The sequence below is a fragment of the Pezoporus occidentalis genome, unplaced genomic scaffold (genome assembly GCF_034315485.1).
Source record: "Pezoporus occidentalis ecotype Australia unplaced genomic scaffold, CSIRO_AGI_Poc_V1 ctg25, whole genome shotgun sequence".
NCBI classification, from domain to species: domain Eukaryota; kingdom Metazoa; phylum Chordata; class Aves; order Psittaciformes; family Psittacidae; genus Pezoporus; species Pezoporus occidentalis.
In genome coordinates, this window is record NW_026914394.1 from 3,856,807 (window position 1) to 3,873,639 (window position 16,833).

Here is a 16,833-nt window from a genome sequence, read left to right on the forward strand (position 1 = left end):
GTGCATATTGTAAAACAGGATTATTACAGTATTGGTCACCAGTGCAATTATTTACTCTCTGCCTTTTCTTGCATATAAAAATGTCCAGGTTTACTAGTTTTTGATAACTGAAGATCGTTCCTTTAATGATATGCACGTCCAAACCCACCAAAACCAAATTACAGGTTATGAAACATATTCTGTGAGGAATATATTAAGCTTCGTAATTAATAGAGAAGTAGAAGAGTGCCCTTCCTTTATGTTTTAGTGCTGCTTCTGTTGCATAAAAAGAAAATAGTTATATACCTTTATGGGTAGGATCTCCCCGAAACAGATCTCTACAGTCAGATATTAAGATATTTCAAGCGCCTAATAAAGCTATCACTTTTGAACAGGTACATAAAAGGTATTTTCTCTTTATTTCCCAAGGAACTTCCTTTTCATATAATTCCTAACACATGACCATTTACAAAAAGTTTATTAAGGATTGCTTTTAGCAAATACATTTTAGATTAGCAAGGTGCTGGTTTTCTTTAGAAGAAAGGCATAAAAATAAACGAATCAAAAAGGCAATTTAGCTTCATAAAAATAGATTTTTCTCTTGTTTAAAAAGTCAAAACCTAGCTTGTTACCTGGTACTCATTTACCACTGTAGAACACTGAGGCTATCACAGTGATAGACGTTTAAATTATGTATACTGCTGTTATGACTCCCTATAAATTTAATATAATTTTTACACTACAGATTTCTTTAAAAAGCAAACAAAATGTTCAAATTTCACCAAAAAAAAAGTATGTCTGAAGTACAATCAGTATAGCAGCAACATGGTTTAACCAGCTTCTCTGGTACTAAGAGAATAATTGAACAATAGTGTAGAATGTTTGTGCAGCTCCTATCAAAATACTGAAAAGCGTTAGTTACTGGGTTTTATTAGCATAAAAATAGTTTTCAACAATTTTAAATCAAATTAAAAAAACATCAAAACATAACACACCTGTGAAACCATTCATGTATGTACCACATTTGGATACATCTATTCTCATTTCTGGCAAACATTTTATTTAAGCTACTTAGCTACAACATTAAAAAAGAACATTATTTAGATACACATTTTGTGTCCCCATGCCAGTGACAGACCTTCACTGGGGATGATCTCACTCAACAACTGGCTTGAAGAGGTTTTGTACAGATACCAAAAATCAGATCTGAAAAAGGTACAAGACCTTCAGCTGAATTATTTTTCTGCATGCTAAAGGTAATTGATCTGCTTACTTATATTTATCTATTATGTTTATTTAGGCTTTTTAAATAAGGTTTCTGTCAGCATGTTTATAAACGGTGGGTTCATAGCTTGTTTCACATTCATCTGTTTATCAAAAAAGTTTCTAGAGATTCAGCACAAAGGACTTCAGACTGTCACCAGGGTCTGTCAACACAGAACTTATAGTTTATCTCAGCCCAGGCAGTTGTAGGCACAAATAGTTCCTCCTCCTGCCTGGAGTGCTATTGGATACACTGCTTTTCATATTCCACCTTAGCCAGTAAGTCTATAGGGAACAAAGAACAAATATATTACCTAGCACAGGTGACAGGGATGCTAAGCAGCTACCCTCTGATTAGGTTATTGGCTAAAAGAACAGAATAAAGAGCAGATGCAGCTATGCAGAGGCAGCCGCTATTTAGGGACCCATCTCCTTTCATTGTTTGCACAGATTTTATGTTTTACCAGGAATTATAATGCCCAGTACATGCTTTACCTAATATTTTCAACTGGAATCTCCAGCAGTTACAACACAAAATTACCGATCTGCAAGAGGCCTGAGGTTTCTGCATATTTAACCCATCCACTCTTTAGCAGCCACAGCTTGTGTACATGGGATACACTTCTGTAATCCTGCACACAGCAATCACAAAAAGGCTTCAAAGTCTATACCAAGAGTAAAACAGACGAATGCAAACTCCTTGTTTTTAAAAGAGTTATCCAGTTTTGGGTTGTTTTTTTTTCCTATGTCACTGACTAAAACAAAAAGTGTGGGGCACACTATTGTGACATGAACTCAAAAATCAAAGTTTTTTTACAATCAGTTTGCCTGCTCCAGGATAAGAATACAAACTTGCTTTCATGAAACATTTAAATATTCCCCCCCACACACCTTAAAAAGGCTGTTCTTCATTTCCATCAAAGACGATAACTACAACTTGTGAAAATTAAAGTAGCTGAAACATTGGTTTCTAAATGAGAACAAGTTAGTAAAAATAGACAGAAAACAAATTACGTTGAACATGGAAATGCCTGGTAATAATTTAGCACGTAGCTTCTCAAATGAAATGTTAAAAATTCTCTCACTGCAATTATTTCTAGCCTCTACAAATTATGTTAGCAGAATAAAGAGCAAGCATTCAGACAGAAAACTCATTTTAGTCTTGTAAGTATTAAGAGTTCAATTTGTTAGAATTGTCCTTCTTTAACCATATGATACACTGAAAACGTACTTATTTACAGTCTCCAAACTAGCACCAAACCTACTGATTTCCACTTTAAAATGCAGATCAGGGATAAAAGTAACCGTGGTATTTCCCAGAACAGTATCTGCTCAGACTTAATTCTGTAATTTTACAAGAACAAACAGATGTCAGAAACCTCTGACACAGATTAATTTGCAATTTAGACCCATGTTATCTTTAACTTTCGCAGATAACGACTCCCCTGCCCAACTTACAAGTAAAATCCAATGTCCAGAATTTTAGTTAAGTTTAATTTTGTATTCCATTTCTAAAGATTCCCCATAGGCTCGTAATCCTCCAACAGTATTACTGAATGTAACATACCTTTTAAGCTGAGAAATTAAATAAATACATAAACAGTTGAAGATATAGATAAAGCATGTAAAAAAAGGGGGGGGGGGCAAAAAAGCTGCATTTTCAATTGCCATCAAATATCCAACTACTGAATTAATACGCAAGAAATTGTGGAAGCAGACATGAGCACTACGGCTTCAGGCTTCTCTCAAAGCATTTTCTGTCAGATTCCTTCCCCATTAAACAGTAAGATTTCTTTGGAATAACAATTCCTCCAAATATCATTTACTATTAAACATGCATTTTAAACACTAAAAAAAAGACAACACAGAACTGAAGCAATCGTAGTTTAGGAAAGCACAACTCACAGCTGTGGATATTGCATTTAATCTACTGCAAAATATTTATGTCAGTTTTGAAAGGATGTTGGGGTTGGGGTTCTTGGTTGCGTCTTTTTGGGGGGCCTTTTTCAGACATTCCTTGAATTTTCCTTTTATTCCTTAAAATTCACAGTGTTAATAATAACAGCAAATTAAACAACCAGCCCTGGAGAGACAGTTGCACCCAACTGTGGCAAGCAGGCAAACACTTATAGAATTTTAAGTATTTCTTTTAATAATTGATGCAGTCATTTTGAATCTTTCTGCATAGGATATAACGTGTGAGTAGATTGCATTAACACTGCTTAAACATTTCAACTTGTCAGTATGGCCAAGTCGATTTCTGAAATATTTGCAGTATTTTCCCATCGAAACAGTAATAAAGGTAGAATAAATATATGCCACTGCTTTATAATCACTGAACATTAATGAATATTTTATGTCTTTTTAAATCTCCCTGTTTAATTTAAAAGGGTGAAATTAAGTCTCCTCCCTGCAATATGCCAATTATCTGTAAATCAAACAATAACTTGGCCATTATACTCCTTTTTGTTAATATACCAGAAGCTAATTTGAAAACACTGAACTGCATTTTTAGGTAATAATTGAATAGTCCTTCCTGCCCTCTTGTGGTTGGCAAATGCAACTCCCAGAGAGCTTTTCCACGGTGACAAAAAAATACCAGAAGGAAAGTAAACTATTAATTTGTTAAAGTGTGAACAAGAGAGGGAAGGGGAAAAAAAAAAAAATAAATCAAACCATCTAACAGTCCCTGGAAAGGAGACAGACAAGGGAGAGAAGAGAAGGAAAGATTCCTTCATATCACACAGACTAACCAGATTCATCAGTCATTTGCTACAATGCTCACTCTATGCTAAAAGGAAAAAAAAAAAATTAAAAAGCCATTAGGGACTTAACATCCAAAACAGTGCTTGTTTTCTATAATTAGACAAATGCTCGCCAACCCTTTTACTTCAGCCAAATCCCCAGTGATTTCCACAAGACTCTGCACAGACAGACATATTCACCTGCTCAGCATCAGCTGCACAAGAAGCTCCGAATTCTCTTTCCATTTTAGCCTCTGACACAGTCTTCATAATTTTAAAGTATTAGATGTAATACTTAGATAGAAGACATAAAGGCAAAGAAAGGTTTGATGCTCATGTTGGTTAAGGGGTTTATCATTTTGGTTGCTTAACGGAGAAAATCATAACTGACTTTTAAATTACGTCAACTTTATATGGTAACACATTTACTGTAGTCTGCCATCATCAACAAGAAAGAAAACTTCAGTGCATGTAGAAGCAGCCTAGATTCCCATGCACTGTCACAGCTTTCTGGTTCCTCTAAGCTGGGAAAGACTCATGAGCAAAGTAGTAATTGATATAGCATACATAAAAATCAAATACACAATACGTGTGTTTTCTTTTAGAATCTCATCACTTTAAAATTAAAACCAAATATTCTGATAATTTATTGCCATAAATATTCAAATTGTTATTAATTGTAAAGAGTCAGTGCTCAGCCCCTCAAAAAACAAACTGATGCAAGAAGGTTTGTTTGTATTTAAAAACAAAGCAAAATAAAACAGAACGTACTATAATAGGTTTAAAAAGGTAAGTAGAAAACAGACTTTTATGCAGGTGAGAGATCAGAATTTAGATCTTAAGAATAGTAAGATTAACAATGAAAACAATGATGGTTTTTCACTGTTGTATGAGATACTGTTCCTCTAGCTAATATTATGGAACTTGAAATAATTCTGTCTACGACATCAGCATGTGGCATGAAAAACTTCAATAAATCTGTTCAACCCTAAAAGACCAGACCAACAGCAAACATACATTTAATTTGAAAAGCAAACATTTAATCTTAATATTTTGTAATGCGAATTCTGAAGATTCACATTTGTAGATTGTTTGTCATGTTTCCAGAAGTTAGTAGGCTATATAGAAAATAACATCCAAACCACCTGGCATTAGACATACCACGGAGCACGAGGTAACAACCTTTGGCTTTAGAAAGCAGTTTTTAAGATATGCCAGACTGCTTGTTTTAAATTCAGAGTCCAGAGTCATATTGGAGATATTTGTTCTTACAGGACTTAATTCTGATGAAGTTCTCTACAATATCACCCCTTGCTGGCCATTCTAGAGAATGGCAGTGACGTCCATTATCCACAAAACCATTTGGCTAGTAAGAATTACAGCATTACAATAGCAACCAGTAACGGTAGAGGTGCCTACAAAATGGAGATGGAGCTGGTTGAAAGAAGGGAAGACAGAGGGAAGCTTCAAGGGGCTTAAAGATAAAATGTGATTTGAGTAATTGTTTTCCTCATTATTTTAGAGTAATTCAATAACATTTATTGCATATTTTCCTACTAGCAAACAAAAAGAAACATCTTTTCTGTATAAATTAATAGAAATCTATTTCTTTTTAGGCCAAGTTCTTTAATCAAATTACAGCAATCTTGGTGATCCTATTGATTAAACTAAAAAAAAAACAAAAAGAGTCTAATAAAATGAAGGAATATCCATCAAGAGACTATGTAAACTCTCTTTAACAGAGCTGGCATTAGCTATAATGAGCTACATTTATTCTTCAGCTGTGAAGCAGCACTCACCTCCTGAATGGTACTGCTTCCTGAGAAGTTGAGGTTGTACTCCCGCTGGACTTCTCTATGGGTGACAATCAGCATGAAGTTTTGATTTAATGACTCCTGCAGGGCCCTGAAATGGTTGAAAGAAAAACAAGAAAATCAGGGATAAGCATGTTATAGCTTGTTTTACAGTTGGATGCAAAAACCCCAGGGTACCCTAAACTCTACATGGACAAGTCCAGGCACAACATTATCATCTCTCTTTTCACTCTTAAATGCAAGGAAGCATGCTGAGAATGACCAAAGGCCATTCCTGAACTCCTTCCTTAATAAGGTGACTGCAGACTTTAAAGCTCTTCTAATGTTAAGTATTCTCAAAATTGAGAGACTCACATTATCTTCACAAACATCGGGTATATTTAGCACTCATAAAGCCATTAACATCAGACTTGTAAGCATATTGATAACCAGACAAAATATCAAGCTACAATGCACATTAAAAACTGATGGTAAGTAGAACAAGGCAAAGCATGCTCTCGCTTCTCTCGGTTACCTGAAGCATAAACCAAACGGACATTCTTCCGCTTAGTTTCATTCGAAGCACATAAACCCAGCTAATTAGAACTGGAGAACTAACCACAGCAAAATTTCTCATGTGGGTATTGAGCATTTAGAAAAGTTAGTTTTGCCCAAGCTGTTTTAAATGTGCATTAAAACGTCTTTAATCATATGAATTATAACACTAATCTTAAAATATAGATTAAGCAGGCCAGCTATATGTTCATGTTGTCACAAACTTGGGTTCTTATTTGTATTTTTCCCTGATAACAAAATATCTGGATGTTAAAAAGGCCTCCTGTTTGCTTCATTAGGTACAATATTATGCAGCTATCTACTTTTCAAAATAGAAGGCAGGACTTCTGTTACAGGCATGGCAATTACAGCCCAGCACAGTCTCATACAGGCTACAAAACTGCAGCAACACTGTAACATAAGCTTAGATTTCTAAACAATATTTAGGCAGACTTGACCTGTTTGCTGGCATATGGAATTAAATTGGGCTTATTCAATCCTAGTTTTTTCTTATCATATACTCTTAAAAGAATGGCAGACTGGGGGCTTTTTCCTGTACATCATCACTATTCCATGACACTTCTACATGCCATTCCTCTTAACAATAAAGGACAAATTCTGTATGTAGATGAGCATAAGCACAGCTGTATCTCAAGATACAAGACAAGAAAGATTACTAGATTATTTGAAACCTGATTTGTTAGTTTTAACTTCTACTGCAATTACTGATGTGCGGTTTTGCTGCTCAGATGGAAAGAAACCCATGCAATACTCATTGGATGCTTTAGCGAGTGATGCATGATTTGCTTTAACATCTCAAGAAAAATTACCTTACAAAAATATCTTCACTAAGCAACTTCATTTGGATTCTGTGACATCTTAAACATAATAATCACATACTACAAAGTGAAGTTAGGAAGTGCTATTTCTCATCTTGTACGGTTTTGCGGTATGGAAGATAAATATAACTCATTGTCAATGCCAAGTTTGATCAAGTACATGAGAGACACTCCAAATGTAACTGACGTCATCTATGCTGAACATGAAGTTCACTGCACTTGGCACAAAATCTTGTAAGAAAAGTCCTAAAGAACACTTAATAGTCCTTCAAAAGGGGGGGGGGAGTTGTATGCCTATTTTTAAAGGTAATTCTAATTTATTAACAATAGGTTTTGCATCACCACAGCCATATTTTCTTTTGGCAAACGTTCAGCAGCAATATCCTGCTGTGCTTTTTCAGATTCTGAGATTTTATTTGTTTTCAGTAAATACTGGAGGCAAATCACATATTAATTGCTCTGAAAACATTAATTACAGCATATGTGAATGGTTCTGGATTCTATACAGAACCACACACGGCTTTCATAACTATTTTTGACTCTGAATATCTGTAGATGCTAACTGATAACGATTCACATTTTCATTCTGTAATTGATGCAAACACAGAATGAAACAGGCTAGTTCAATCAAACCCTCTACCTCTCAAGGTACGTGTGATACACAGCTTCAGCACTATCCAAAATACGGCATGCTGATAAAAAGCATCTGTCCATAGGAAAGGTTTTCCACTTCTCTATTTCATCTGGATGTGATAGCAGAGAGTATTTAGAAAAGGAAAAATATATTCTTCAAACACAGTTAATTTAAATGAAGTGCTTAAAATTAAAAGCCTCAATTTTTGAAGTTACTAGCAGTTTTGACACCTCTACTTTTTGGATTTCTAAACAACACAAGCTGAATGCTGCTAACAAGCAAATTCTCAGTACAGATTCATAGATGAATATAGTCAAAGAAGAGGCTGAAAATTAAGCTGTCTGAAAAAAACAAATAAAAAAAACTTGAGGATAAATTTGGTTTTGAAGCGTTAGCAATTAAAGTGCATGGTTAATTATTCACTTTTTCTTCAGAAAAAAAAAATAATATAATGATAAGTATTACTTGTGCTTGCACAGAAATGCAGGGGTCAACTGATCCAATCCTTTGAGCTCCCACATCAGAATTTCATATGGCCTGACAACCACAAGACCTGGCCTATATATGTTGGGAGAAGGAACTGATGGCACTTCTGATGAGCCATTTGTGCCAATGACTCACTGTGTGTACAAACACTCCTCTGAGGACCTGGGTCGATCTGAGCACCCAGCTGGACAGCCAGCAATTAATTTCCTCCAGCAACTACAGGTATAGATTGCCCCAAATTATTCATGCCAGGAGATCTCTGCTTCCAAAACACACTAAAATTGTATTTTCAGCCATTAAGGCTATCCACAAATGTACAAAATAAGAGCACTAAGCAGATTCATTTTCTTGCAAATGTTATCAACTGACTACAGCCTTCGAAATGAAACATCCGCATGAAAGCAAAGGGGAGTCAGGGCAAAACGCCAGGTCCCATTAAAGTCAAGACAGATTTCTGCCACACACACACACACACACACCCCCTTAGTTCTAATAAAATGTAATTTATCTGAGAATTAATTAGTGGGAAAACTAAAATCTGGAAACAGACCACTCCTATCAGCATCATTTCTACACTCCTGCAAACCCTACCTTTAAAAAGCATTTGCTGACAGGTTATATATTGCCATTACATTTTTTTCCCCCTCAGCTGAATGATTATACTTCCACTACGCAGCACAGGAGACAAGGAAACTTGATGGTATTTTGGGGCACTAATATACCATTAGAGTAACTCTGTCTACACCCAAAAAAAGAAGCCCAAACCCAAACAACAGAAAATAGACCTGAACAGAGTCATCAATCTGATCAGTTCTATCAAGAGAGGCTTGGATCAGTTTAGAATTTCATACAGATTGCCTACATAGAAATATTATCAGCATTATCACAATGCACAGAAACCTCAGTGTGGGACCAGGATCCAGCTGGGGTTAAAACTCTGCAATATACAAAAATGTTCCTTTCAGAGACCTGAATTTCAAGCAAAGGAAGTTGCAAGCATTTTATTTTTTTTCCACTAAACTCAAAATATCAGAACTCAATTACAAGTCTGGAAAGAACTTATTCACTCCATCAGAATTCAGTACAATTTATGAACCACAAGTCTAATGAACTAAGAACAGAAACAATATTTAGCCAAAAAATGTCCAACTGCAAATAATGCTAATCTTAAGAGAGGGCAACTGATCAATCAGTCTGAAGCAGGACAGTATTAGTACTGATATTTATTATATTTTAAGCTTCCAGTTCTACTGCTTTTCTATTTTTCTGTAACACAATACACAAAATAGACTGGTTTTATCTATTATTAAGTGGCTGCCTCGATGCTCTGATTTTTTTTATGTAACGCTTTGCTTTTTAACAGCATTTTTCTTTGAAATTTTAGTAATATTTCAAGCTTTGAAACCAAAAGTATCTCCTTAATCAATGATCAAATGTCCCTTTCCATTTCAGTTCTGTATGTTTTTAAGGAACGCATTCAGTATTTCCCACTAGGCAGTATCTTCTCACTTACATGGAGATTTCTCCCAGAATCTCTGAATTTTACATAAACAGGTATGGCACAAGGTAATTAACATTTCCATTTTAAACTTACAGATTTATACAAGCTCATGTCAACAGAAGTCCAAATTTACTGTAATTACAGATTATTTACATTAAAACAAAATAAGAAATCAGTATGTAAATGTAATGTTTGTTGTAGCTAATGCAGCAGGAGGTGGTAGATTAGGTTCAAACAGCAATCAGTTAGCGAATCTGGCTAACATGTAAATGAGCAGAAGCCCTTTTGTTTACATTCTATCGCATTTTAAACTTCAAGATTTTTAAACTGTCTCATGAGCAGATGTGAAAATAAAACATTAATCTTACCATTCTTATTGAAGCTTTCAAAGTAACTAAAGCAAGGCACTGCTCCTGTCCAGCTAAACAGACAATACTAATAATTGGAGTTGCAGGTTACATCGTTCTTAATTAACACTCTGCTACAGTTGATAACATACAACAAGACACCATGCCACAATCACCACTGCTCCGCAACAATCTAAAACACAGGCACTCAGCAACACATGGACCCATTACTTGGAAGATAGGGGTTGTGAGGTGGTTTTTTTTCCTATCCTCACAGATAACATTTCTTAAACGAGTTACAATTGCTTAGCAAAAATACATTATTTCTAATAATCACCACGTAATGCGACTGGTCAAATTGCTTTTAACTGGTTTGAACTTTCCAGTGATTTACCAGGTACAGTAACTAAGACTTTCAGCTATTCACAAAAAAGTATAAATATAAAATACATTATATTCATTAAAATTACAACCAAAGAAAAAAATTGATAAAAAGCATCTCCCAGGACGTACAAGACAGAAAGGAGAGAAGATCCTGATGACTTAGCTCCATGGCCAGACTCACATGCCTATGCTTTTGATTCTCCCTTTTTGCATTCTCCCAAATCTTCTTCCTAAACTGGCCCTCAGTTTTCAAGAAGCACCCAAGGCAACAAATGGAAATAACTGCACTCCAAGGAAGCAAAGAATCTAATCTGATGAAGCTGGTGCAAGGGATCTCTCCCCTTTGACAATTAAACACTGGACATTCTTTAGCGCCTTTCAAGACCGCTTTCCAAAGGAAATCATGTTCTTCTCCACTCACCTGTCCCATCTGGGAACTTTTAAACGTATTCACTAGTTTCAAGGAGGTCTGACAGTGTTAATAAGGTCTGAAAGACTGGGTCTAAATCAACAGCCAGGCAGAGGAAAGGGACCCAATTTACTACCCACCTTAGTTAAAAGCTGCATTGCAAGTGTAGTATTTTATACTCCATCCAGCTAACTTCTGGCCAATGATCTCACAACTACCCACGGCATATGATTTTTTCCTTGGTATTACCTGACTACCGCTGGAGAACAGAGGCAGGGCTGTCTATACAGGGTTAAAAAAGTTAAACAGGTGCTAGCTACAAAATACATGGGAAGAACTGGAGACAGCGTCAGAGGTAGGCGAGATGTGGGAAGCATGGAGGGACAGGGCTGAGACACAAATTCAGTAGAAATCAGGTTTCATTCTGTCCACAGTTCACAGAACATGTTGTTATTCTTCTTCAGATCAGGCATGGATAAGTATGGCTTTGCCAAATGGGAGAAGCAGGGCATGTACAGCTGGTATTTGACATTTAAATTTAATCTCTACACCTCAATTTACCAGCATGTGGTAGTAATTCACTGGGTTTCTATTACCTATAAGAGCTTTAGATATGTCACTGGTGAACATAGATACCCTAGGAGATTTTTGCTTGTTTAAATTGCAGGATCACTTTGCCATTAGATTTAGGTGCTACTTTTAAGTCAGTTGTGGGTTATGCCCATTCAGTCTGTCAGAATAAACTTCAATGCCTACACACCAATATGTTGGAAAAGGATGGTTCAGACACTGTTCCCCCTCAGTGTCAAGAACAGGCACAAACTGCAGTTTATAGAGCTGTGACCAGATTGTTCCTTCTAAGGGCATATACATAAAATATCATGTACTGAAACCTCAGGCTTTTCATATATCACTTTCAGGAGCTATTCAAATCACGACTATTTATCTTGAGTTCAAAATAGAAAGCATTTGAAGACAACAACAGATAAACTCACAAAGTAAGAGGCAAAGTTCCTTATCATCCATTAATAATAGATGTGAGCATGATGCTTTTAAAAATTGTGGGTAACAAACTAATCTGAATAATAACTGACCTAACAGTAGGCAGTAAACAGTGTAACTGCGTTTGGTACATTGCTTCAATTAGATGTGTTTTGATCTGCATTGATGCTTTAATTGGAGGCAAGCCTCCCCTTTCATCTAGAATTTATGACTTCAGGGAGATGATCTAGCCTTCAAATTATCCTTGTTTAAGTAGCCACTAATTAATCATCATTTGCTATCCCAAAGCTACCAACTTTATCTTCAAAATATCCAGCACTAATCTCCACTATGAAACAAGTATAAACTGTAAAGGTAACAAACAACCACTTTGATTTTAAGCAAGTTCTTTGAAACTATTCATCCACTAAAAAAGCCTAAGAACTGTTTTTAAACACTTTGTTATATAGTTTATTGCAGCTGCAATAAACAACATTCTTCAGACCCCAGTTTTCTTTCCAGAATCAGACATTCAAATTACAATATTCAGGGATACCTGGGTGGAAAATTTTGAAATTAGTAATGGATTGGTTTTAAAAAAATTAGTGTCTGCAGTGTTATTCCACAGCATTTTCACTGTCTTTCACTTAGCTGCTTAAGTACAATGGCTTATTGTCCTTACACACAATTACAGCTCCTGTTTGCACATACAGGGCGCATACAGCTCACCCCCTCTCAGCTCCCTCTGCTCCAGTGCCACTATTCTTGCTTTTCATGCTTTTCTTTAGTATTATAATTCATATCAGCATTCACTTCCTCCACAGAGTTACACTTGTGCAGTTATGCGTACAAGGACCTTTCAGTAATATAAGAAATACTTTTAGTCATTAGGAAACCAATTATTTCCATCAATTGTCAAGATTTCCCTCACCAGCAATATGACTGCATTTGTTGAATATTCTCCTATCGATTAGAGGGTAGAAAACTGACGCCTTCCTCAGACAGCCTGAAGGCACTCTCCAGTCTAATGATAAAGCAATTTCAGCAGTCCCCAGCAGGGTCCAGAGCTGCAATCCCAGGCTCAATTAGCGGGCACCCTCTAGCGGCTACTGAATAAAATCCATACTTTGCTGATTAAAGAGCCAATACAGGTCTGCCTTTGAGAAAGGGTAGGAAAGAAAACAAGCTGAAGTAATCAAATTGCAAATTACTTTGTAAGAGTAAAGATCCCATCTTCTATAAAATAAGATTTCATTCTCAAACCTTAGGAATAGCCACTGACACGTGAACACTCACCATTAACTTTTTGACTATTCAAGTAAGTATTAAAAGACATCCTGCTCCATTAGAGGAAACTGATTATAAGATGACAAATGACTTTTCTTAATAATTTAAGATTTATTTTAAAATATTTTTATTCTACTTTCTCATTTCCACACTACACTTTTGTTAAATTAAAGTCATCACATCTGGGAGGTGTAAAATTCTGCGTGTACCTAAGTGGTACCTGTACCACACCTTCTTTTCAATAATGATGTGCTGAGATACTTCATCCCAACACTTCCTACCCAGTGAAAATGCTTTGTATTTACTGAATGCAGATTCCTGCGAGGATACACGTGGCTTCATAAAAACCACACAAAATCAAATCACACAAGCAGAATTTATGGCTAAAAGACTTACCCAGAATGACTTGAAGAAGGAGGAGGCAGGTCAGGTGTTAGAACATAAAGACTATTATTTTTTGGCAAGTGTAGAGTTTTTAAAACAGTCTGAAAGGAGAAAAATCATTATAAATAACATGTCAGAACTGATGTTTCATTTTATTTCTTTTAATTATTGATACTTATTTACAATACCACCAAATATTTTGCTTCAAGATACACTTGCTATTAACTTCGTAACACCCTTTTTGTAAATAGGCCATGATAAATACATAGCCCACACAAACTAAAGTCATTTGTCCCAGATTCTTTTGCAATGCTTAAGAGTTCCTTGTATGCCACCCAAGACATCTAACACTGTCTGACACTCGCAATTCGTGCATTGTAATTCCCACCCACATACGTTGAGTTTGAAACTCTGAATTCAGTTAACTGAAAACACAGTTGAGAACTTACACTATCATCTACATCTCCAGTCTTCCACCCTTTTAACAGCATTTTAGATGCAGGAATCTGAAGTTCATTTTCTAGAATATGTTTGATATCTCCTAAAGAGAAAACAAAGAAAATATATAAAATATAGATACTTACTGCTTTATTTCAAACAGTACTGAGTTATAGCTAAAAAAAAAACAAGAGTAAGGTATAATTTACTATGAAACCTGCTCTTAGTATAGTTACCCTTATAACATGCACTTCAAACAGAATCGCATGAGGATCTGAGGTTTTGGGCACATACTTAAATAGTTCTACACTGCGTATGCTAGACACATGTATTTGCAGATGCATGCTACCTTGAGCAATGGCCTTTGCCAGCAATAAGGAGGGTGCATATTTTTGATACCTAATTCCATTATCGTTAGTCCTGACCTAAAGAACTGGAGTGTTCACACAATTTACCCTCTCTGACAACTTTTTCAATGTTTTGCACATTTCAATGCAAAACATGTCTTCCTGTAGCTACTAGTTGTAAAATAATTCAGGCTGCAAGGTACATCAGAAGCTCATCTAGCCCAAGGCCAGCTCAAAGGTCTAATTCAACCAGTTTAGTGACAGATTTGTCCAGCTGACTCTTAAGCACTTCTAAGGGTGAAGTCTGATAACTTCTCTGGCCAATCTATTTCAGTACTTCACCACTCTCGGCTGAAAAAGAAATAAAATCCCTTTTATCTAATGGGAAATTTTCATATTGCAAACTGTGTCCATTGCCTCTCATCTTACTATCATGCACCTCCAAGAGTCTGGCTCCATCTTCTCCATGTCCTCCCAACAGCTACTTATAGACAGAGGTAAGGTCTCTTACCTCTCCCCTTCTCTTTCCCTAGCTCAACAAATCCACTTTCTTGTGCCTCTCTTGTGTTGCCATGCACGCCAGGCCCCTGACTATCCTGCTGGACTCACTTGGGAATTTCAACATCTTTCTTGCACTGGAGACATCAAAAACCAGATGCAGTGCTCCAAATGCAGTCTGACAACTGCTGAATAGAAGGGAATAATTATTTCTCTGGATCAACAGGCTACACTCTTGCTAACACAGCCTAGTACCTGGCCGGCCACCTTCACTGCAAGGGTGCACTGCCAATGCACCCCTATTTCTTTTCTTTATAAGCTGCTTTCTAGCCTGTCAGCCCTGAGCCAGTTATCAGACAGGACATCACGGAGCTATCCTGTCCCACATGCAGGACTTCAACTTTGCTTTCTTTTAACTTCATGAGGGTCCTGGCAGCCCATTTCCCCAGGCTGTCCAGGTCTGCACTCCTGTAGGCTGTCCAGGTTCAGCATTCCTGCACTTCACTTGCTCTGATCTGGTATTCACTGTGAACTTGCCACGAGCACTCGCCTTAACAACAAGGGTTTTAATAAAGACATTAAGCAACACTGGCCCCTGGATCAACCCGAGGGACATCCCTAAACTAGTAACTGTTTACCAGTCAGACTTTGAGCCCAGCAGCCCAAGCAATTATCTACCTCCCTTTGCAGCCCATTTATCCAGTCCTTATTTTGGCGATATGACTATAAGAACACTACAGCAGAGTATGTCAAAGGCCTTACTAAAGTCAAAGTGACATCCGCTGCTCTTCCCTTGTCCACAGAGCCAATCATAAAAGGCAAATAACATTAATTAAGCACAATTTGCCCTTAGCAAATGCATGCTGGGTGTTTCAAATCATTTTTTTTTTCTTTCCTCTGCTCAGAAAGGGCTTCCAGAAAGATTTTCTCCATAAGCTTCCCACTGACCAATTTCAGCAATCGCTATTGAACAGCAGGCTCACATTTCCCTTAGCCTTTCCTTACATGCTGATGGACACAGAGAAGCCCTTCTAATCCCTCAGTGGTTTCAGATCCACCTGAGCTTCGGTCTTTCTAACTCCAAACCTGCACACTCTGGCAGTACCTCCATATTCCTCCTGGGTAGTAGCCCATCACTACTTTTCACCTTCTCTGTACTTTCTTTTTGCATTTAACTTGGTCAGAAATTCTTTGTACTTCTGTGTTGGCCTTCTGCGACGCTTGCTCCTTTTTCTGCATGTTGGAAGGAACTGTTCTTGTGCTCTGAAGAGGTTGTCCTTGAAGATCAACCAGCTCTCTTGAGCCTTTTTGCCCTCCTGAACAGTCTCTCATGGGATCCTGCCAAGCAGATCCCTGAAAGAGTTCAAAACTTCTTTCCTGAAGATCACAGCTTAAATTTTACTATTTGCCTTGCTCCTTTCAGGACTTCTAACACAAGGCTGCATCTTTATATGCCAAGACAAAGACAAAAGTTTTACATTGACTACTTCTGCCCTATAGCTCAACCATTTATACCTGAAAGAAGTTAATAAGCAAAAATAAAGTACTACGGCTGCAGACCTCTGTTTTGATCAGACTTTTATACCTGCTTTGCATGGATGCAACTGAGTGCAGTGGAAAACATGCAACACTAAGCAAGAATTCAAACTAATCACCACAAGGTGGCACCAGCTAATACCAAATAGAACCCTAAAAAGGCAAATAAGGATCAAAAGTTTCAATTTCAACATTTCATCACAGACATAAGGCTGCAGCACTGAAAATCGTTTTGACTAACTATTTCTTCATATAGTTCCTTATTTTGATCTGCATAGAGTCTGCACTAAAAATGCAAAATTAAAAGTACTCTTCTTGGCAAAGTAAATTAACTCCCAGCTTGGTGAATGTAAAAAATACCACATTCTGCAATACTATCAATAGAGTATTTCTAACATACTGCATCAGTTTTAGGATAAAGACAATAG

General features: G+C 36.7%; 1 protein-coding gene across 1 annotated transcript in view; it reads right to left on the bottom strand.

The window, feature by feature from the left end:
- The window catches only part of FAF1 (Fas associated factor 1), a 170,758-nt gene that overhangs the window by 112,551 nt on the left and 41,374 nt on the right, over positions 1-16,833 (bottom strand). Inside the window, exons 5-7 of the mRNA XM_062623203.1 lie at positions 14,036-14,127; positions 13,599-13,687; positions 5,786-5,891 (exon numbers count right to left, since the gene is read on the bottom strand). Of these exons, the coding sequence (XP_062479187.1) occupies positions 5,786-5,891; positions 13,599-13,687; positions 14,036-14,127 (287 nt within the window). The remainder of the gene's footprint in view (positions 1-5,785; positions 5,892-13,598; positions 13,688-14,035; positions 14,128-16,833) is intronic.